The sequence below is a fragment of the Apteryx rowi genome, unplaced genomic scaffold, assembly GCF_003343035.1.
Source record: "Apteryx rowi isolate R43461 unplaced genomic scaffold, aptRow1 scaffold_9, whole genome shotgun sequence".
Lineage (NCBI taxonomy): Eukaryota > Metazoa > Chordata > Aves > Apterygiformes > Apterygidae > Apteryx > Apteryx rowi.
This window is the reverse complement of record NW_020451204.1, coordinates 1,636,391-1,660,942: the sequence shown is the minus strand read 5'-3', so window position 1 is coordinate 1,660,942 and position 24,552 is coordinate 1,636,391. Positions and strand designations below refer to the sequence as shown.

Below are 24,552 nucleotides of genomic sequence, written 5' to 3'. Positions count from 1 at the left end.
AGTCCTTCCTTTCGCTCTTAAAAAAAAAAAAAAAAAAAAAAATCTATTTCCAGCCCACTGCTCAAAAATCACCAGTACTGAGACTTACAAATGACCTTAAAAGAGGCTGCAGGTGCAAAAACCTGGATTCCAGGATACACGACCTCTGGGCTTTTGTAGGCTTTTGTTCTATAATCTCCACATCTCTGAACAGGTTCAAAGCCGGATCTGGAGGACAGAGTTCACCTCGTTTCAGAACTTCGCAACTCTTCCTTCTGTATGTGCACATTTACTTTGAAAACCAACCTGATGACAATTTGCCAAAGCAAAGGTTCCTTAGCTTACCAATAAGAAGCCTGAATGAAAAGACGAGCCTTATTATCACGAGAAAACCTCAGCTCTGAAAGACAGGGTGAACGTTTTCCATGGAATAAGATAGTCAAGTCAGAACTGCTTGCTGTAGTCCTGGAGAATTCAACTCAACAACAAGGAAGAGAAGGCAAGAGACGGCAGAGATCGTCTATTCCACACGTCCTGGGGAACAACAGCTTAGTAGTACTCTTATACACAAAAATAACGTTACTGTTTTTTATAGCTCATTATTTTAGTTGTGCACAGCAATGATATATTCACAGGCACGTTAAAACAAGATTCCACACCAATGTCTTCACTCTGTAGTGCCTTCACTTGCTACTGGCATTAGCTACCTGCTTTAACATTAAAAACAACTAAAGAATGAAATCTAATTTGTTGCATAGCACCTCAAAAAGGTAAAACAAAAGCTTTCAGATGCAGAATCATGGTTTATTATGCGTTCTTTGTCATGATCTATTCCGACACTGTTTGCACTATAACACTAAAATGGAAGACCAACAACTAAGAGCTCACATACAATCATGCCTTAAGAATTAACCCAAACCAGCCTGGTTGATATACTACAGATGCTTTCTCCTCTAACACCAGCCAGTTGTTTGAAAATAAGGTAGGTATTCGGGGGGGGGGGGGGTTGTGAAGGGTCTTCATTTTTAATTGTTTAAATAACGTGTGGTTTTAGAATCATTAAAATAATTTAGGCTCATCCCTTCAAACTACTTTTCATGGCCAAGAACATGACTTCATTAATGTTATCTTCAAAAAGGTGGGTGAAAACACCAAGACAGTATCTCATGTGCCCCGTATTTAAAATACTCGTTAAGATCAATTATACATACTGATAATTCATGCAACATGCTCTCCTTCCTAATTCATAAAAACAAGGGTTTCGCTTCCTTCTATCCTGCTTAGCTGCATAAAGGAATATCTATCATATTAACACAGTTTTCAGCACTAACAAAATCCAAATTAATCATCAATAGGTAGCCTTTGAAAGAAGGGCGGGGGGCAGCAAATGTATTCAGGTTGAAAGTTATATCAAACCCGGGATGTAGAAAATGACAATTGTAATTAGTTCGAAAATTACATGCTGCAGAATAACATCCTATAACACATAAGAATAAAACAATATTTAAAAACATTTCTTATTAAATACACTGTAAGCACTTTACACAGCTTACCAAACTTCCATACAGTTTAGTTTCAAGTCTACCATGAGACTAGACACAAAAATGCTTTTTAAACATGTCATAAACAGCTTACACTTAATATTACACTTTTCCACGTACAGGTGGTGGCTTTTGAAGGACTAATTCTGCCAAAGGTAACTGTGGACAGCAAGGGAAGCAGAAATTCAGTGCGTGCTACACGCTTCATATGTAATTTTAAGATTACTTGGTGATACCCATTCACTCGCACTGGTTCTTCATCTGTACTGCTATAAATATAACCTCCTGTTAGGATTAACTCTCTGAATGCAATTACCATGAAATCTCATTGCAAATATGAGACATTAGTCAGCTAGTAAGAAAACAAAATTTTCAACATTAAAGCCTCCATCTTGTCAATATTTGATAGAAACAGTTGTAGTTAATGCCAAAGAAAACCCATATCCACAGCTTTGATTTTTACTGTCCCTAGAGAAGTCATCTTGTTTAACAATAAAGCATAACCAGAAAGTCAAGAGCAGAAACGAACAGAAAATTCATCTTTAAAGGGGAAGGAAAGCTTACCCTTTCTTCCAGTCGAGCCAGCTGCTCTTTGTAGTAAGCATCATGTTTCTTCAGTTCTCTGTCTTTCTCTTCCAGCTGCTTGGCCTAAAAAAAAAAAGAAAGAAAGAAATAGAAAAATAAAACTGGATCAAGACAAAGCATCACTTGCAAAGCAAAACATCTAGTATAAATTGTACCATTAAGCAGTATACAGCGGTTGAGAACTCCAGTCTATTAGTTTTTGCCAAGCAGTACGTTAATAAGATGATGATTGCTGCATTGAAAATACACAGAGACTGTCTATTGTACTTTTCCCCCCCCTTTCTTAACAGCTGTGCCACATTTCTTCCAAATGTGTTTGGAAATGTCAAGGATGGAACCAAGCATACCATCCCGAAATGAAATTTTTTCATTAACTTTGCAGATCACTTCTGAACTTAGGAAAATTCTTCAAGCTACAAAAGAAAAAGTCTGTAGAGCCTGAATACTTAACTTTTTTCCTAGGTTGTTACTAAGTGGACATTTTAAGGTCAAAATAGTCAAACTTCCATCCATATATTTGTAGGCAGTGGTAAAAAGAATTTTTTCAAACTAGCTGTTTGACTGAAACCCCACTTCAGGGATGCATTTAGCATGTGCTTAATTCTAAACACCTGAATATTTGGAAAGAGCCAAGTGCTTACAGTATGTGTAGAGGCAGACCTAAACAGTACATCTACAACTCTGCTGCCCTTTTTAATTAGTGGTTATCCTTCTGGAAACTCCTTGAATGGCTGAAGCATCAATTAAGTAAGCTGAAACACTTTTACTACAGGATCAATCATGTTGATCAAGCTGCTTCCACATTATTTTAAGCTACCGGACTTCCATTTTTTCAATACTGTTAAGACTTCAGTATCCATGTAAGACACCCTACTTTCAGCATTACCAAGCAAACTGACATGCTATTGCTTTTCATCTGGAGTATATACTAATATGTAGTATTAATGGCACTCATTAAGAATTATAAAATGCATTAAAAGTGCACACATGCACACAAAATACATATAGAGTTATAAGTCCTTCAAAGGAAATACTTGACAATTCTTTTTAAAAAGCAGTGGAGAATTTCATACCTAAAAGATCAGCACAAATTCATTCCAGGCTCATAATAATTTAAAAGTAAAATATCTTAGTGAACAATAATTAAATATCAGTGGTCATCACTACAGCAGCCCACACAGAATTAGTCATTTATCTCTAACATATTGTTTTCAGCCAGTACTGAATACCACAAAGCCCACTGTAAACAGTTCCCTTTTTAGCAGTACCATGTGAGACGGAAAACTATAGTACCTTCTTACTACTAACGATAAAGTTTCCAAGTCACACTCAGAGACGCATCAGAAAACTTATTTACGCCACACACTGTACTATACTTGTACGGATATAGGGCTTAATTCTCTTTGTCAAGATTAGGATACTAATTTCATTTGATTTTTTTTTTTTTTTTGCAAATAGTCTAAGAATAAAAGCTTTGCTTCTTCAGTTGTTCCTTGCTTAACTACTTACCTTTTGTTCTATCTCCTGAAGCATGTAAAAATCAAGAAAGTCAAGTCAAATTCATCATGAAACAGTGAATATAAAGAATAAAGAAATACATGCATGTTGGGCACATCTGTGATCTAGAACAATGCATAAAACTACACAGATGATTTTCTTTTCATGCAACTTCACCAGAAATATCCCTCCTTATCCAAAAAGCACACAGCCAAATTTTAATTCTACTTGTGTGACCCAAACCTTGGCTCTCTCCCAACCAGCCGATCTTCAGCATAGTGCTGTAGAGCACTTGCTACTAGCCTGTCCACCATCATTTAAATCAGCCTTTATTCTCTACAAAAAAACTGATTACGAGTTTTTCCAAAGCTGATTACACTAAATATCCTACAACCTAATTACCATGCTTTTTACTGACCATGTTTTTGCTTCTTCCAGATAATCCCTGTGCCATCTCTCAAACCTGCCTCTTGCCCTGGCTCTATAAACAACTGAAAATTGACGGCAGGTTGTGCCTCCCCAGATCATTTCCTTTCAAGCATCTAATAAAATGCTATAACGTGTTATTATCCTAGTTCGCCCTATGCGATTATTCTGTGCATGATAACAACCCTCATGATCCCGAAATATTTGCCAACTCAAGAACATTCCTTTTGTTCAAGTACAGCTAAATAGGTCAGTGACAAAAGAAAACGTAAAATTAATGTTCCGTTGTGCTCACAATAATTTTATAAGTTTCAGTTCTTGGAATTCAAGTGTTTCACAGGATTCGATCGATGACTTGAAACCAAGCACCAGAACTGACTTTGGAAAGCCAGTAAGATATAACAAAAAAGCACGCAAAAGCGTCGTAACGGAATTCACTCTTCCACGTTTCCGAAGATTCACAGCAGCGGGAAGCTTCAGGGCGCAAAGACTCCAAAGGTCAAACTGGACACAGTAACGATGGAGGCAATGAAAAGGCACCATGCCACAAACCCTCCGCTCCTTCTCGTCCGGCTGATCAGTGAGAATCAATTCTCTGCACCTCACCCAAAGAAAACAGCAGGAAATTATGCGATCCCTCTTCTCCTCGATGAGGATGAGGAGCGAAAGAATGAGAGCAACCTCAGACCATTTTACAAAGCAGACAAGTCCCACCAGGTTCAATCCAAAAATCCCCCTCCAAACCTCTTGCATGAGGATGCTAAAAACATCTCATACGTTTAACACGATTCCTTCATAGCACAGTTGAAGACTGCACTATGCTACACAGCTGTATTCCCAACTTGTGGGAAAGCTTGCAGCTCTTCTGCAGAATTTCTGCATCGTTTATAAACGCAAATTATGGTTTATCCATGTTAGGTGGCTACTGTTTTTAACTCAACTCCCAATATTCTACCTGGTAGTCCTTACTGTGCTGAGCATTTTAAGGCCCATTTATAATAAAATTTTCTTCACACTGGTTCCATCCACATTAACCACAGTATAATGATCAAATAGTGCTGTTGCACTGATTGCTTTTTGTGTCAAAAACTGAAATGGACACCTACGCACCTGGTCTATATAAAAAAATTAACATGCAGACATCTGAACTTCTGATTTAAAACTCAACAGGTGAGTTAAAGCTGACGTTGGCGGCAGAAGTGTCTGAAACCTTGCAAGGAAATGCAGCTCAATCCAGATAAAGTCTCAATGACTGATGTCTAGGAAAATAGCATTTTTCCTTGAAAACTGCCCTAAGTATAACTAAATAACAAACTTTATAGGACACAACAAATTACCCAAAATCTTTCATAAAAAGAGAAACACAGAACATGGAAGACAGGAAAATTGAACTGTTTAATTAAAAAGTTGTAGATCACACAGTATATTGCTTAAACATCTCTCTAATGAAGAACTCTAACAGAAAATATTATTATAAAAAGTAACTTCAAAACCTCTAGAACCTTGATTTCTACAGAATTACCAGGAGGTATTCTGGGTAGCAAAGTATGCTTCAGCTCCTTCTTCTCTACTTTGAGCTGGTTCAGTTAAGACGCTGCATCTGCAGGTCATACCCTCAGAATTATCCTATTACATGGATCAACAGCAGAAATAAAGTAAGAGATGGATCAAATTATAGAACAAATAGAATTAAGAGTGCCATGAAAAATTTACATTTATGGAAAAATTTGAATGCAGGTAGGTACGGAACTAAAATTCTGTGAGAAAAAACTGCTTGCAGGATTTGCAACTACTAATCTGTAATTGTACCTCATATAGATATAATTAATTCCGAGACAGTCCCAGTGAAGTGACCCACAGAAAATGAATAAATTAGCAAAACATTCCAGAAAATCTGCATGTGCCTCCAAACTGAAATTCATTTGTGTTGTGCTTGCCAATCGAATACTGTTCAAAATAGAGAGATGGATGTGTTTAATGGTATCTGATCACTAAATTTATGCATCCAAGAGACATATGAGTAGGGGAATGCAAACTGTATCTGTTCCAGGGGTATCTATCTAAATCCAAGGTTTGCCCTAGCAAGTTTATTGTTTTGGTTTTTTTCCTCCCAAGACATTTAGCGACCAAACAGCAGGATCTCACTGCCCATGGGGGCGAGTTATATTCACACTGCTCGTTGCCCTGACTCTATGGGAGCCTTCATACTCCTGATGAAGTAGAAATATTAAATCAGAAAAATACTGGATAATACATTAAATCAAAGCTTTGGTTCCCGATATTGTGACAGTAACTGCAAGATCTGGAAGGCCAATAAGCAATTCAGTAAAAGAAGTTTCAGGCATATGGCTAATACCACTGGCATTTGTAAAATAATGCAGTCACAGCAAAAAGTTTTAAAAAAAATATCAGTGACATTTATACGGGAGACAAAATAAACATGCCAACAGAAGAGAATTCACTGCTGAAATATAAACATGTAAAGTAATTTTATATTTATGGGRCTGCAGCAACATGATCCCAGTGAATATCAATTAGCCGTAACAAAATAATTAACAGTAGCCATGTATTCAATTAGCTGAATGCTGCACTTTAGTTGTAAATGAGATATTGTAACAGGTTCATTGCTTCTTCACAAAGTAACTCTAATAAGCAAAGCATTTGCTTGGGTGTTATTTAGAAAGCAGCTTCAGAAGGTCACCTTTGCAAAGCAGTCTATCCTCCCAAGTCAAACCCAAATTAAAAACCAAAAAAGTGACAGCCGATATTAAACGCAGAAACTTCAGAATGCCTAGAAAGTTRGAGCAAGATTTAAAGGCCAACCTCGGTTTCGATTTCAAGAGTCGCCACCGGATTTTAACACAGCGCTGGTATGAATTTTAATCATCGGAAAAATGGATGCCTACCAAGAGGCCGACTGTGCATCACCCCCGCAGCTGCAGCGACAAAAGCTCAAGCGTTTCTGCTGAAGGGAAACTTGCTCTCCACGCTTGAGGAGGTGCAGCAGATAAGCCATGACTACTTAGTTTAGGAGGATACATTTATAGGCAGATTTCAGAATCAGCTCTTGAAACATTCTGAAGTCCCACGTTTCCAACTGCCCCTCGGTGAAGGCTCCGAGCTCCAAATTCATTAACATCCATTGAGTTCACAGAAGAACACCCCTGAGATCCATCTAGCTCACATTTTTCTGCCAGAGGCGAATCATCTGCTTCAAAATAAGAGTCCAGGCTTGCACTACATTTATAAAGCACCGTTATCAATCGGAAAGGAACCGGGTGCTTTGTCTAGGTCTTTCCAAACCACGTCACAAGGGTTCCTTGCCACCACCCCAAGAAGGCCAGGAGAAGGGAGAGGCGGGCGACCAAAAGACCAAGTCTACTGAGTGACCTTTCCAAGGCTGCGAGCGAGACCAGCCATCAGGTCCAGGARGAGCCTGTCAGAAGGAGTTTGCAGGACTAAAAGGATTTGCCTGATGAAATGCCAACCAAAGAGATGAGGGCTTTCTTGCCACTGAATGAAGGGAAAGGTCACACAAAATGCCTACAGGCCTTCAGGCAGGCCCCAGTACTTTGAAGAAAAGGTTAAAGCATAAATAGGCAAACGGAAGCAGCTGCAGCAGCCTGGCCTTCAGGAGCTCCAGAAGCATGAAGATCTCGCCAAAAAATTGCTGACAAGTTAGGCTGAACACGATGCGCTAGGACTACTAGAGAGYGGATCTCAAAGGCCGTTCAAAAAAATTAACGTTTGCCATTACGTTGATAAGGATTTTCTGTTTATCACTTGAGGTTTGCTGGATGAGCACGTTAGCGCATAAAACTAGGGTGTGAATTTACGAACCCGTTCACACGAACACCACGTGCAGTATGGACTATGACCGTCAAGACGCGAAACAGTCTATTCAAACCTGATGCCTGCTCAGTAACTCTGAACAGAAATACTTTTACAGTGACCTACATCCACCCTCCAAGGATAGCCCTATATATTGACATTCCCATGTTGGCAAAGTCTAGGATGTAAAAGATCATCCACATACATGATCGTGACCAGAAACACTACAGTCTTCATTCGCTGCAAAGGGTCCCAATAAAAGTGATTCTCATTTTTCACATGTAATGTATGTAGGATTACAATAGTTTTGAATTTTACCTTCTTCTATTTCAACATGCATATATACTGTGCTCAGTGGACAATGCAARTAACTTATGAATATAATTAGGAACATATGCTTCTCTTCCTTCCCCAAAATCATTTCTTTCTGAAGTTACCACTACCCGTAAAAACATTCCTAACCACAAAAACTGATCCAAACACATCATCTACAAAAAAACCCCTATGTTAATTTCCACTTGGTAAAGGTGGAGAATAGTTGTGAATTAGAAACAGCAGCAATAATAATGCATCATAAAGTGTATTCTTTGACAACTGTAATTAAAACAAGATTTTGTAATTACCAGTAAATATGCTACAGTGCATTTTCTAAAAATAATGAAGTCCTAAAGGAATGAGTAGTGCAGATAGAAGAGAACACATTTAGAGGAGGCTAATGGGGAAAATTAAAAAATTGAATTTACGAACAAGTTAGGATTTATTCTATACAGAACACATGACATTAGGCTTCATTTTCTAAATCTAGTTACAGGCCAAAGAAAAAAGGTAGGCTGCGTCAAAAAAAAAAAAAGGTTACCAATTCCAATTTCTAACGTAAGCCRCAGGAATATGCAACTGAAATTCAGAGGCTTGTTCCTATCCAACAAGATAACAGTTTTCCAGTGTTCTTGTCCTAATAAGAGCTTCTATCACTACATTAGAAGTAAAAGGCTGAAAAAGGACTCTGTGGGACAACTGCTGAACGGGGTGGATGATTTAGGGAGCATAGACAGATATAGATGAGGTACCCGACGGGATCGTAAGATATTTCAGGCTGGAAGGGACCTCAGGAGCTCATGTAGTACAAGCTCCTGCTCAAAGCAGGGTCAGCTGGTTCCTCAGGGCTTTATCCAGTCTCCCTCCAAGCATGGAGACTGCATAATCTATACCATGCCTCCTTTACCTTAGTCTTCYTCTGCTAGGTCTCCCATGCCTGTGTGTAGAGGCAGGGTTCAAGAAGGAGAACAGGTAACAGCAGTGGATGAGAATTGAGTTTGTAATTCCCTGAGAAAATTCAACACATACCAGTTCATGGTGTGTGCTACAGATGGGCTGTATGTGAGGGTGCTGAGAGACCGGGCCAATGTCACAGCGAGACCACTTCATATCCTATTTGAAGGATCATGAACATCAGGGAGGTTCCTGATGAGCAAAGAAAGGAAAATATTGTACCCACCTTCAGAAAAGGCCAAATAGACTATCCAAGAACCAACAGGCCAGTCTCCCTAACTTCAGTCCCCAGGAAAATCAGGAAGCAAGTTCTCTTAGAACACATTTCTGGGCACAGGAAGAAGAATAAAGTGACCAGCAGCTGGCAGCATGCATTTGCTAAGCATAAATCATGTCTGACCAACCTGACTGCCTCCTAAGACAAAATGATGCAATTTGTGGATAAAGTAAGACAAGTGGGTGTCCTTTACCTTGACTCTAGGAAGGCTTTCAACACTGTCTCCCATAATGTACTTGTATCCAAGTTAGGACATTACAGTGTGGATAGCTGGACAACTAGTTAGGTTAAAAAAAACCTGGTTGGATGGCCAGGGTCCGAAGGTCATGGCTGATGGGTTGTACTCTACCTGGAGGCTGGTAACAAGTGTGGTACCCCAGAGGTCTGTACTGGGACGTGTCCCCTTTAGCATCTTTATCAATGACCTGGAAGGGGAGATGTAAAGCATGTCTACATGCTTTTCCATGTAACTAATACAGTCCAAAAAGATCAAACATTTTAAAGACTATCTGTACTGCTGCCAGGTGTTTGCAGCATTCCAGTAATGTCTATAACCTTTTCAGACAACTGCTGAGGTTTCAGGCACATGTCAATATGTACAGTTTTCCACTAGTCYTAAAGAAGCAGTCATAAAGTCCTCCTTATGTGCCAAATTGGATTTCTCTATATAAGAAGGGAGTAAGAAAACTACAGTCCTGCTAAATTCAGGAAGAACAACTGCCAAACTACCTTTAAGTCATCTCATTGCTGGGATCAGGTGCACAATTATATCCTCAGTAGACTAGAAAACAGATTTAGGACTATGTTCTACTCCCAGCTTTATYATCATACCAATATTCTGGTAAGTCATAATATGTGCATCCTTTTTTACTGTTTTCAAAATTGATCTAATAATGCTTTTACAAAAGCAGTTTGAAATCCTTGGATGAAATAAATCATGGAAAGACAAAGGAATAATATTATTAAACACTGGGAGCCAATATTTGATGTATTGTAAAACAATATATCCTGTATAAGAAGAGAAAATATCAGGTACTTTCCACAAGGTATTCTCTCTCAGACCAGCACTGAAGTCCAAAAACAAGTCAGAAGAAACTTTTTATCAGTACCTGACTATTCAGACTAGATAAAAATTTTAAAATCTTCTAAGTTGTCTATCAAGGAACTTTTATTCTTCTTTCAGGAATTGGGCACTTTTCACCAACACTACTATGTTAAATATTGTATTTTTAAAAATAGTTTATTTYTTTTACTTTTTAAATTGAAGGTTCAGAAAAATGAAGGTAAACATTGAAACAATTCTCATACAGACACTGCACTAATAGAAGCCATGAAAACTCRACATCTCATTGAAGCACACTTCAAAGTCAATCTCATCTGAAATCCCACAGCAAAGTGACTCAAACCACTATTAGAGGTCTAGAAGCATCAGTGTCTGCACATTCTYCACTGTTATTTTCCATCTGCAAATATCTTACCTTCTGGATCAAATAATTTAAACTAYACATGAATCACTGTCATTTCTTTCAAAACTGAAGTTGCACTATTGCAGCTGGCTCGTGAATCTGTTATCCTTGTAACCAGTTTCCAGTAAAGACAAAAAAAATGATGATGCCCAAGTAGCTAAATGTTCTTTGGAATATGAAACAAAAGCACATCTATTTCTTGTCACCTTTTCAAGTTATTGATTCCTGCCTAAGACACAAAAGTGAATCATTTGCAACTACATCAGCTGTTTCTTAATCTGCAAACTATAATATAAGCAGTACCTTTGATTTTGRATATTCAAGATGACATTCCTTAAAACATCTTTTAGGTAGTGGGTTAACTCTGGTGTGGGTTTTTTTTTTTTTTTTTTGAGGGGTGGGGGTTGAGATTAGACCTTATTAAAGGAATTCTTCTCTTTAGTAATAATGAAATCATCCAGACTCACTGGTTCTCATTGATATAATTCAGCCACACTGCTTGCTATCATCTCAAAACAGAGAGATTTTCCTAATCAGTTTGACTAMAGAAAAAAAACAAGAGCTGCAAATAGCAAATAATTTAAGGCAGACATCGTCACTCAGCAACAGGCTGATATTTCAGGTATAGARTGTGAATTAATTAATCTACAACAGTGAAAGATAGGATTATTTAGGTATTTAACCTCAGTATTACCAAGGGAATATCATTTTAGTCAGTTTAGGAATGCTACAGCTTTCACAAAAGACCGTTTCCTATCAAGACATCTAAAAGATTGACACAGTAAGGAAAATATCTATCATTAACTGGCATGCCATATATATCGAAGCTATACAAGTTACACCATTGAATGCTTCATTGCTTTTTAGCTGTTCTGTTTTTTGGGTTTTTTTGCAGCATTTTGAAAACTAGATTTAAGCAAGCAATAGAACAGTTACAAAGTTCTTTTCATCAGATGCCTAAGTATTTAGCTAAGACTTAAAATAGTACATGGTAAGGAAAGTTACTACACCTGTTTAAATTATTAAATACAAACTACCATCCAGCAAAGCTAGAGAGGAAAACCTCAGGGAGCACAGGGGCACAGCAGATGGGAGGTGCGTAGCGGGAAATTATAAGATTTCATGTTTCTATGATTAGCAAATAACAATCCTGGCCTTTCAAAATCTTCGTTAAAGTATTAGCAATGCCTTCTGAAATAAGCCCACAACAGAGAGTTATTGCCACGAGCGGGGATGATTTATGCATTGATTATTGGTGAGCACCTTCCTTTTGTATAATCCTAAACACGTGTCATCGAACTTGTGTATCCAGCTTTCCACTCACTGAAAATATGTTTCTCTTGTCATTTGATTGCAACCTCTAAGGCAGAGCCTGGAGCTCACTACTCCGCTGTGCAATGTTTAACACAATTATACTTCAAGCTCCGTTGGCATCTGCACTATCCTAACAGAAATAAATAACATTCTAAACACAGAAAAGATATAGGAATACATAAGAAGGATGGAAAAGCAGAGAACTAGTACAAGACAGGAAGACAAATATTTGAATTTTGCACAGAGCATGCAGGAAAAAATTTGTTAGACTTCATTTTTTTCAAATTAAAAATGTGAAAATTTGCCCCTGAGTGACTGACCGGTTAAAAGTAACAAAAAGGAAAAAAAAAAAAGAACAGAATTTAAAAGGGTTTTTTTCTTAAAAAAGTCTGGTCCAGTTCAGATGGTATATGTCTAAGAGTGCTAGTAATTATGAACTGAGTTACTAAATACTTATACATACCAATTACTAATTGGAACCAGGAAATATATTTAAAAGAGGGTCTAATGTTAACATTTATATTCCTTATTCTTACTTCATTGTCATGTGAATTTGCCCACAGAACACTTACGAGAGTAACATAACAGGGCACTGAGTGGCCGTTCTGAAAACATGGTTCTTCATTTTACTACAAATCCTTCTCACAATATGAATGAGCAAACGTAAAACAGGTGACTAACGGGATTGTCAAAAATGATTCAGCAATATCTTATATAAAGAAAATTGAACACCAAGCAATCATCAGTTTCAGCGAAAATTACTGGATAGAAATGGCCAAAAAGACCGAACCAGGGAAGCCAATATTGCCAATTTTTCATATTTCACGAGTTTACAGTCTAGATGACTTCAATAATCTAGCAAAGGGGATATGCTGAGATGATCACAACTGGAGATCATCTTAACTCATCTTAACTTAATTCCATGTTATTGGAGACAGGAGAAGACTGCGTAGAACATCACAAAAAGCAAAGGTAGGTGGAACCAGCAGAATTCAACGAGGATTAATGATACACGCCGCAAGCACAAGTCGGTCCTATCCAAGTGAAGCATTTTTATTCTAATCGTAATCCCCAAGAGAAAGACTACGTTCCTGCAGGCAAGTCAACAAAAATTTGCCCTGTGTGTATCAATAGCCAAAGAAGAACAGAAAAAGATTTCTAAAGAAAAGAGGAAAGAGAACATAGCAGCACAAGAGTGCATTGTTTGACGTAGATTAAAGATATATCTTCCCGTAATTCTGGTCACTACACCCAAAAGCCTCAGAAAAGCAAGAAGCTGGAGATATCTAAAGACCAAACAGACTAGAAGTGCTTCGTGTAAGCAGAAGGGAACATGATAGAGGTATACAAAAATAATTAAGTAAGTCGGGCACTTTTATTTACTCTTTCTCATAACACAAGAACGAGGAGATAGATACTCAGTGAACGGTGAAATTGAAAAGCAACAAATTTGAAACCAATTAAATGCATAATTAACCTGCAGAACTCAGTGCCACGAGTTATCAGTAAACCCAATCACTTGGCAAAATTCCCCCCAAAAAAGTTTCGATGTTCATATGAACGCTGAAAACATCCGCAGTTACGTAAGGTAGTTGAGATTCTGTATTTGTTCGATGCCCGCGAGGGCTGGGATTGTCAGGATTTCGAGAACGATTAGAAACACAGAAGTCTGCCAGATACGATTTAGAAGAGATTAGGATGAAACTCCTGGTCCTTTTCATATGCCCGGCACGGTAGAGTGCCTCCATACCACAACTACTCCTTTCCTTGAAGCATATGGCAAAAGATATTATTTGTCTCAAAAAGTTCAGCCATTTCAGTCAGCTTCCGTGACCCTGCATTTAAACAAGCAAAAAGAAAAAAGTCCCAAATAAGCTTTGCCCGCTCTCTCTTTTCTTTCACCGTGAAGATGACATGTCTGCATACAGATTTCACAGATCTACATAGACAGTTTCAGAGAGTCTTCTTGCATAATTGCCTCTCACTTGCACATTGGTAATGGCCAAAACAGAGTGAACGGAAGAGACTGTAAATAAAACTCAAGGTACGAAGCAAAACAAAATATCTGATGAGCAGGAAAAACTGTATATATAATTTTTTAATACACATATATTTTATATATTTAATACACATCTATATATATATATACACACACAACAAATAAATCTGAATATTGCTGAGAGAGAAACCAGAATGACAAACCAGTCATATGACTTTTGCAGAAAGCAAGCCTGCAGTACATTTACTTTCTCATCTCAGCAAACGTCCTACCATTAGCCTCATTGTTCTTAAGACAGAGAAACCCATGCAGCAGAAACCACAATTTTCCAGACTAAAGAGAAAAAGTGCTGAGAAGGACAATAAAGAAGAACAGGCATTCTATGCGCTGAGTTTACTGAAGCAAACACACACTGATCGGCCTCCTCCAGCCTCCTCATTTCCCATTTCTGCTCTCCCTCTTCTTCTCTTCACCTCCCTATACACTTCTAAAAAGGCAAAACCATCACAGCTGTAACTTACACTCTGCTTTGGCAGTCCAGCAGCTTAAATAACTTTATACAGGGGGTATAAATTGGGCCTGTAATTTCAATCTAAATAGTAATGAGTTCATCACTCCAAAAAAAAAAAAATCAAACATTACCACTGTGGGGGGGATGCAAATGGATGAGAACATCCCATTATGATCTACCTTTAGAGCAACTATTAATTATTATGTTGGTTTATCATATTGTTTATTACTGTATGACAAACAGAGCAGCTCAGCCTTAGACATCGATTAGGATTCTGCTGTGTTCATCACTGTAAAAACGCAATATGGACAATTAGTAGAAGGAAGAACATCTGCGAGATTTAATGCAATATATATTCAAGAGATAAGAAGGTTAAGAAAAAAAAGACTATAGACGATAATTAACAATAATCCAATAAGCTGTTCCTTGACGTATTTTGGGAACGCTTCCATTCTTGGAGAATGCGAGTGCTAGAAGGCACAGTGACAAATAAGCTTAAACTTGTGCTATCCTTTACTATAACCTTCAAAGATGTAAACGTTATTAGTCATTAGAATTATCCTGATATTTACTTTTTTGTTTTGTTCTGTTTAATTTTTAAACAGGAGAGAATCGGGATTCCAATGCAAACAGCTTCTGGCTCAAGGGCATCCGGCATCAGAATGAGGTCCAAAATAGCGCTTTTATCGTGTACGTGGCCCTGACGCGGCCCCAAATTGGGGTACGTATGGCACTGGGAGGCAGGAGCAAGAGCTCTGCTGCCAGTTCAACGGCTTGTGCAACCTCAGGAAAGGTCACGTTCCCCGTGGGCGCCGGTGACGTTTGCAGGCAGTTCTGAGCGCGGCCTGTACAGGACCTGGAGATCTACACTCCATACGTTTTATAAAGAAATACTGCATTATTTTAACACGACTATTTCATGTTGTGCGTGAGCAAGTCCACGGGTAAAAGCGAGCACTTAAAAGTGCTTTACACAAAAGTGGTTTCATCCCAGTCACTAGACTGCTTCAGGAAAATACGAAGTGTCAAGTACTTCCATAATAACGGCAAAAAAAGCCCTTACATTTGGGGAGTTGCTAAAACATGCCAATTTTGCACAATCTTTGTGTACTGCCCAATATTTAGACTGCTGGAAAGCAAAGCTCCTCTCTCAATTTATAAAGTGTTTTCTACTGCATGCTTAAACCTTATTTGTCATGCAATACAGACTGTTCTAGGCCACAGTCGAGAATTAGTGCTTAATTTGCTGAACGTGGAGTGACATACCAACTACTTGCAGAAGCATTGTTTCTGGTCTTCACATAAAACTGAGAATAGCAAAGAACTATTACAATTAGATGAATTCAGAAATAGTAAGAGAGTCACAACTTTTCTGTTTGCTTAAAAAGGAGAAAAAAAAAGATCCAGCAGAACAAAACATGACTGAACATAAATAGGCAAAAGAACTAATAAAATATTTATTCATCCCTCATAATACACAGTACATGACATCCTGTATTTCAGGTTATTAAACAGGCAATGGCCCTGCAATGAAATAAAATCTGGATGAGAGATTGAAGGATTTCCCTTTGATCGCCACGTGCCTTGGTCTTTTTGTTGTTGTAACAAACCTCATTGCGTAGCACCAAATATGCTCTAATCCCTCAAAAAAAAATAAATAACAATTTTCTATATGTGAAAATACCCACAGGCATCCTTGGGTACATTTATCACCATGTAGTATGATTCTGCTGAACTTCAAAACCAGATCAGGTTCAATTAGCTATTCAATGAGATAAATACATCCACGTTGACCGCTGTGGCAACCGGGACTGTTTCATTTACGCTATCACCAAATCAGTGCTTCGGCAAGGTGCTCGGGAAACGCAATACCGTTTTCCAACGGGACATAAAACCGGTGTCCTAACCAGTAAAGTGCCTAAAGGTCTCCCGTAAAAAAATCGGGTTGTGCCGTTACCCTAACCACACGGCAGTTTTGTTAACTGTAATCTACGTTTCAAAACTCTACGCGCAGTCTCGGGCAACGGCTATTTTTCACTTCTTTCTTTATGCTGTTGAGCGCTATTAGACGTCTGCCACGTTCTACTTGGAGAGTCCCGATTTATAGGGGGAGGAAGCAATATATTTACCTGCAGAAGTTCAAATGCATTCAGACGCTGAAATACTGCCGAGGTAACTGTTATAGAAGCACAAACGTTATTGCCGCCAGTGACATACAGTCCCAGCCCAGCTCAGAGGCTCTCTAAAGGAGAGACGGAACAGATGAGTATGAATCTACATTATGCCAAATACTAGCACAGATGCATGAATTCTGCCCCTATAAACTAAAATTAAAGACAGCCTTGTTTGCTTTTATGAAGCCTTAATCTGTAACGCACAGCAAGCAATATATTTTTTTAAATGATGGGGAAATGCTTTATGTCTCCTCTTACTTAACCGGAGTCAATAAAAAAAAAAGGCCTAAGTAGTTTGCCCTGAATTTTAAAGTGTAAGGCTTTTACTACAGTAGAAAAAAAGCAATTTTAAAATAAACCTGCATTTTTTTTTTTTCAAATCTGTAACGAAAGATCAAGATGCACATGGTCCATAGCCCATGCAAACAGAGTTACTTTTATCAAATCAAGACCAAAAACCAAAATCAAGGTTTAAAATAAATAAATAAAATAAATAAATAAGAGCAATCCATCAGCCTGGAATCTGCACCTTCAAACCAGACTCTGGATTCATGTGCAGCTCAGCACGCCGGTGACACTGCGAAGGGATGGGCCAGCCTGGCCTGCCCTGGCACCCCTGCATCATATATGTATCTCAACTATATATATACACAATATACACACAGATATTCTCTAGAATATTTTTCACTCCAAGAAATATATTCCAGGAGCAAATTAGTACATTTTGAAGGAACGTGGGAGGTATTTAAAGTTCAGAATGCCCAAATTACAATAGAGCTAATAGCATAACTGTGACTAAGTAAAATAAGAAAAGCAGGCAGGGATTTGGGCTTTTTAATCAGATCAAATGCTGCAGCTGGAAAGCAAATGTACCTGCTTTAGGCACACAGGGTTTTTTTTGTTTTTTGGGGGGGTTTGTGTGGGTTTTTTTTTAACCTCCCCAAGTATTAGTTGTGTGTGTGTATACACACACACACACACCAAAAGATATAGTATATTTAGTATATATAAAACTAATAGGCTTATTAGCTTTATATAACTTTTTCTTCACATCTTGATCTCAAAAATTACAACATATGGGGAGATACTACATGCTTGTTTTCAAACAGTAAAGGACTGAAATTAAGAAAAAAAATAAAGAATTCTACAAAATACCACATGAAAATTTGAATTGGCATTTTAATTTTAATCCTTAAAGCAAGTTCCTTTTGGAAGCCTGAAACTTTTTCCATTCCAACACAAGCAAAAGGCTTCCAAACGGTATCAGAATTGCACCTGTATCAAAATACAGACAACACTGGTAGAGCGGGAATCTTGTGTATATAAATTATAGGGGATGAGATTTTCAAAAACAGCCAAGTAGTTTCGTGCAAACATTTAACTACAAAACAACAAGAAAATTCAATGGGACCAAGATTAGATCAACCCTGAGATACTTCTGCAGAGGACTTCTCGTTTCCCTCATACAAGAGGGGATCAGAGCCACTAAATATTCGGCTATTCTTCACTTTGTTCAGCTGCAAAAGGTTTCAAAGCCCCAAAACAGGCACTCCCAACTTGCATTACATACGCTAAAAAGTGGCAAGGCTATCTGTTTTAAATGTACTTTTCTCGCGCAACAAAAAACAAAGCAAGGTATCACGCAGACAGAGCTACCCTTATAGTTATAGGTTTAAAAGGATAATGCACACATAAATATTACACACACAGACCAGGGAGTGTAAGCACTGGTACGTTCAGGGTCTTTTGAACTAGAAGAGCAATAGCTTCTGTCATCGCATTCCCTGCACATAGCTTAGCTTTTCTGTCTAAAATTTATGGGAGGAATAATTCTGACAAATATTTTATTCCTCTGTCTGCCGCTCGTAGACGTTTGCAGGCTTAACAAGTAAAAAGCCATTCATCTGAGCCTGAGCACCAGAGCTGACTTTGGGTAAAAGTGCAGTCGCAGCTAATCTCCTGCTCCGGGCTACCTGAGCCACACGCTCCTCAGATGTTCTTCTCAGATCAAGAGGGTGATAAATTACGAAGACACAGAAAGGCCGGAAATACGGACGTATTTAGGGCAAAAGAGAAAAAAAAAACAGAAGGATCCTGCAGCAGAATGGGGAGGGCAGATGTAAGCCTCCTCCTCAGGGCCCTAAAGGTTTTGTGATGAGGAAGACGACCCCCGAGGAAGCAGGAGAAAGAACCGAGGCCATTCCCCATTTCCTCCTGGCAATTAGCTGGCAGAGCAAAGACCTCTCATCTCTTCAAAACAGACCAAGAGCACTGCGGAGGGAAGAGACACTCGTCCTAGAGAAAAGCAAGATCATTTTCTCCTCCRTTTCCAGGCACGAAAGCCAAGTCGTGCCATCCCAGCGGACCAAGGCCAGAAGCACCCACGGAGAAGAGCGGGGCAGGAGCCGGCACCCGGCAACACAAGAGGCTTCTCCCCATCTGACCCAGCACGGCTAAGTACTCGCCTTTAAACATCAGCAGGCCCAACGGGAAGCAGCACGAAGTCATTCTATAGATTTAAACAAACTCCGAATGGCGATGCCGGCGGGGAACTGGACGAGGTAAGGAGGGCTGGAAGAAAACCTCTCTCAGTTCACCAGCAGCTGACCCCTCCTCAAGGTCCTCGTGCAAGAGAGAAGCAAAACTTCTTCAGCCTGGCCAAGCTATAGCGCTACAGCCGAGATTTATGATACCCCAACAGGGAAACCAGTACCAAAAAGGAGCAAATCAAGCAGAGATGATGATGGTGTCAGGAGAAAAAACTCCAGCTGAGGGTCTGAGTGTGGCTGACAGCACTAGATGAGACTGGGCAATGTCAAAGACCTTGGTAAGAAAAAAACTGAACTATGGTTTGAGAAAGCAATTTGTCAGAGCACACTTCTGCATTACTTTTTTTTTTTTTTTTTTTTTAATGTTCAGGTTTTTTGGAAGTTTTTTTGCTCTCTGTTTTTGTTTTTTTTTTTCCCCTAAGATCTTGATGTATTTCTTAAATTAAGATACATCCACAGCATGAAGAAAAAGTGAAAGATCCAATCATGCTGCTATTTTCCTCATGATGTCTGACATAAAATTATTTCTGATATTTTTCACAGTTAGAAAAAGGATATGAAATGTTCAGAAATTCATAATTACTCTTTCAAGCAATTCAAAGATTGACTTGATATTAAAAAAAAACCCTCTGGATAAAAAGGAATAAAAACATCTAAGAGACTAAGTTAAATGGAATTGGTTAATAATTTGTATTATCTTATTACTAAGGTTTATGCAGTCATAAAACCATAATGGCTAGGAAATTTAGATTTAAAACTGAAATTATGTCCACAATCTTACCCACTGTTCTAAATATTAAATTTCAAAAATTTAATGATCTGCTTATTAACAGTATCATATTAGAAGCACGGTGGAGTATGCGGCTAGCTCCCTACTTGCTTTTAAAATATCCCCACTATTATTACTCACTGTTCAATGCAAGCACCCTCTGTAAAAACATATGATGGCAATGAATCAATAAAACTCATCATCATCATAAAATCTGATTCTACTTTGCCCTACTGCTTTTTCCCCCAAATGCTAATCTATTTATAAATCCACAGTAAAAAAAAAAAAAACAAAAACAACAACAAAAAAAAACCTAGATGCCACCATTTCTTATATTTCAAATAGGACACCTCAAACACTGCTTTGGGGCTGTGGTTTCGGAGACAATGTTGTAAAGGTATCCTTCTTTCCAAAATCACTAGCAGCAGACCTGATGTTCCTTAAAATGATTCGTAAAGAAAGAATATTATGTCAAGGAATTAAGTTACAAAMATCCTTKATTTAATAGTTTTCAGCGAATCTTATTAGCATAGCTTTWAAAAAAWAWWMYTTTTTTTTTTTTAAAAAGAACTATAGRGTATTTCTTTTATTTATAAAATAATAACAAAAAATTGCCAAGCACTCAGCATGCAATAACAATCAACCATCCAAGTGCCACGTGCCTTGAAAGAGATCTAAGACAGGAACAAATTAAACTAATCCTATTACTTTAAGGTCCAGGACTGAAAAGAGCTGCTGAACCTGTGTCACTTTGATCTTCATTGTAACAGAAAAGCAAAATGACATGCTCAAATGAAAATCATTTATAATAGATGAAAGCAAGGCTGAACACTCCATGGATTAAATGTGTTTAGGGGAGTCAGAGGGTGAAAAAAAATAAATAAATAAAAGTTGCAATTTTCTCTAGCCCTGTTCAGATCCTTTTCTCAAATTCAAATCCAGCTCCTGCTTCCCAAAATTAGCTTTAATTACTACATACTTGAAAACCACAGAGAAAAGAAACACGTGCATTAAAATATCAGTCATACCTAACACCTCATTCTGTAGCTGACTCAAATGCAACTGTGACTAAAGAAGTAAATCAAAGCGCTCTAAAAACAGAAGAGCATGAACTTTTATGTAGTCAAACTAAAAATTTAAAGGGCAAGAACTGAATCTTTCCCCCTCTGTATTAGTACTGCAGCGTGATCTTGACAAATTAGTTTCTCTGTATTTCGGTCTCTGTTGCTAGGAAGAGGAAATGACCCCTGATCAGGTAAATAGAGAATCTGACAGGCAGCTACGAAAGGATGCTGCAAGTGCAAAGCAAGACTCACTATTGCACATAACCGAGGGAATGTGGCATACATTAAAATTAAAAGAGGTTGATAATTTGACCGTGGGTTACTTCGCAGAGTGATTTTGGAACCCATTTTTACTCAGTTGCACCTTCCCCAAATAAGATCTTCATAACAGTTATGGTAAGATCTCCATCTATGTTAAAAAACATCATGATTTAAAATAAGTTTACATTTTTCCTTCATAACTGACTTTTTGACCATTTTATTCTTGTTAGAAGTACTGCTGAAAATAAATATGGAAAAACTAAAGCGACCTGCTCTAGCTGAGCCTGCTTTTACCAGGGGAGTTGGACTAGTTTATCTCCAGAGGTCCCTTCCAACCTCGGCTATGTTATGATTCTCTGAAAATATTTTTGGCTTTCTTTGTGAATAAATATTAAATGCTAAAAGTTGGCAGTCCTACCACTCACATTTTTATTCATTTCAAGCAGACCTGAAGTTGTCAGAACTGGGTTTTATTTACTGCTTTGTTCACTACCAGACCTTTGGAAATACCGGCTCAGCCCTGGGCAAAGTGACTTTTAGTTGCAAAACTACCCGTTTCTGCCAAAGAGCAATCCATCAGCTGTTTCTTCAGCAGGAGAGCATTTTAAAAATCATACGTGCTACAGCCAAACTGCAGATAACAATTTCATTCTTAATATTTTTATGCGTAAACCCGTTCAAATAGCACTGCAAAATCTTTGCAGAATTATCCCTTCTTGAATTTGCTTTAGTAACATATAGGAGAAGGCTGTATACATCACGAAGCTGTGCTACACACTCTGGACCTCAAATTCACGGCTCACTTCCTGCAAAACAAAGCAATCTGCAATTTGGGGTTATCCGCTTGAGTAACCGTCCCCTGAAAAGTATCCCTCTTTAAAAATTATGCACGCCGAGCGTCAGAAGCTGAGGCACTTAAATCACCAGTTATTTCTCCACACGCACCAAAACGCAGAGTGAGCATTCGGGTTCAGTCTTAGCAAAAATCACATAAGTTTCCTCATTACAACCCAAAATCCCAAGCGGAATGCAGGCACTGCGAGAAGTTACCTGTATTCAGGTCTGGTAAAAATGAGCATCTTCAAGAGGAGCTCAAGACTTCCTGGCTTTTATAGGTCAGTCAGGTTCTGGTTTTAAATATTTACGGCAGCTTACAACGTTGTCAGGGACTCACCACTACTGCCCAACTGTGGAGCAAAAGCCTCACGTATTAGTTCATGCTTGCAAGTAGAAGTTAATAGTTAAATCAGAAAAAGCAGAAATTTCTTGGTCAACAAAGCATGACTGACCACCTAATTATTAGCATTTGGTCCAAAATTATCAGTTTGGAGGCTTTCTAAKACATATTGTTTCTTTAGCTCCGTTGTATTTTGCAGGCAGGAGAGAGTAATTCCGTGGTTTCCCTGTAAGACAGCATTTCACAAGGCACGAGGTCACAGATTGTAAAGGCTTTTTAATTATCTTTTTGTGGGCGTAATTTTGTTATCCACAAAAGACGACGCTGATTCYAAAAAGGAGCAACATCTCTGTTCTCCGCTCAAGTTTGTTAACGTGAATCACTGATGGGTTGGAGGTACTGAGAGAAGCTCGGGGCACCGTCTGCATGAAGGAAGCGGCCCACAGCTTCAACAACACAACGCAACGAAGGGATTTTACGAACGAAGACAACGATACCTACGTTTGGGGAGGGCAAGACACCGGCTTCTCCTACCATAGGAGTTTGGCGCTGGCTTAAGAAACCCTCTGAGCATTCATAACTTCAGAAGTTACTGACGGTACCTCAACTTCCCCTCTCCTCTTTCTTTTTTAATCTAACAGAAGTTGGTGTTAGATGATTATCTACCACAGGGACAACTGCTTTATGGATTACACTTAAACGATAACGGAAGATCATGTAAATGCAAATTAAGGAGAYGCAATTAGGGAAGGAAGGTTCAGTTTGCTGAACCTTAGTCTCCTAAATTACCGAGTAGTTGTGCTACAATCTGTCAAAGGTTACAGTCTARTTTCTCAAAGAAATTGTTAACAAAGTGCAGCCCTTAATATTAACTCAGCTTGAGCTAATAAACAAGATGTTATGAGAGCTGATCAAAACAAAACTGGATTTTCAAACTAAATTGCTATTACACATAATATTGRCAAATACAAAAATCGAAAGAAAATGATAGAAAAAGTTCTATACACACATCATCATCCCTGACCGCAGAGTCATCAAGCCTGAAGAAAGTCCGTTCCAGGCAAATCTTCCAGCACAGCCTCTACCCATGTCTGCAAAGTACTAAAAGAGAAGCGCCACCAAAAAAAAGACCTCCAGACTCAAAAAATAAATGTGCAGGAACRTATAACTCTTAGTGGGCACATTAAAAACAACTCAGTAAAAAAATAACATACCAGTGCTGGGGAAACAAGTGATTCTACAGGATTAAGATTGCTCAACTGAATGTCTTACACATGCCYTAGTCCTCCACAGTCCCAGACAAAATGACTTTTTTCTTGAAAACTACCCCTTTCTTTTGAAACACAAGCTATTATTAGTCTAAATTCACTTTCACTCAATTTTTATTGCACCTAACTTGAATTTTCAACTGAAAAAAATCAATTTTAAACAATAAAGGATGGCTGAAATACCTGTATTTAACTATAATAAATATTTACAAATACAGGTATTTTTAAAATTTTGCATATTATCACACCCTCCAGCTTTAAAACATCTTCTCCCTTTCAGTATAAAAAGAAAGGGAAAAACAACCACCAACAGGAAAAGACAAAACATTTGCTATTTGTTTCCCGAAATATTTTTCTCCCAAAGTAAAAACCTCCAGCTTATAACCCCTCAATCACTTCTTATTGCCATTTCTGGCAAAACGTATAAATGACAAATTCTGAAAGCCATAGTAAGGTTGTTGCACTGCAGTGAACTGCCACACGGGGGATTCCAAGCTGACGGGAATTACACAGGAAAAGAAAAAGAAAAAACAAAAAGCCATGAGATCTATGGCATGGGAAAGGTAGAAAATGCAGCCTTTACTGTTTAAAATGG

General features: G+C 38.3%; 1 protein-coding gene across 2 annotated transcripts in view; it reads right to left on the bottom strand.

Annotated features, from left to right (window-relative positions):
• The window catches only part of CHCHD3 (coiled-coil-helix-coiled-coil-helix domain containing 3), a 153,745-nt gene that overhangs the window by 53,375 nt on the left and 75,818 nt on the right, over positions 1 to 24,552 (bottom strand). For both annotated transcript variants that reach the window (XM_026091178.1, XM_026091179.1), the window contains exon 5: positions 2,085 to 2,168. In XM_026091178.1, coding sequence (XP_025946963.1) covers positions 2,085 to 2,168 — 84 coding nt within the window. The remainder of the gene's footprint in view (positions 1 to 2,084; positions 2,169 to 24,552) is intronic.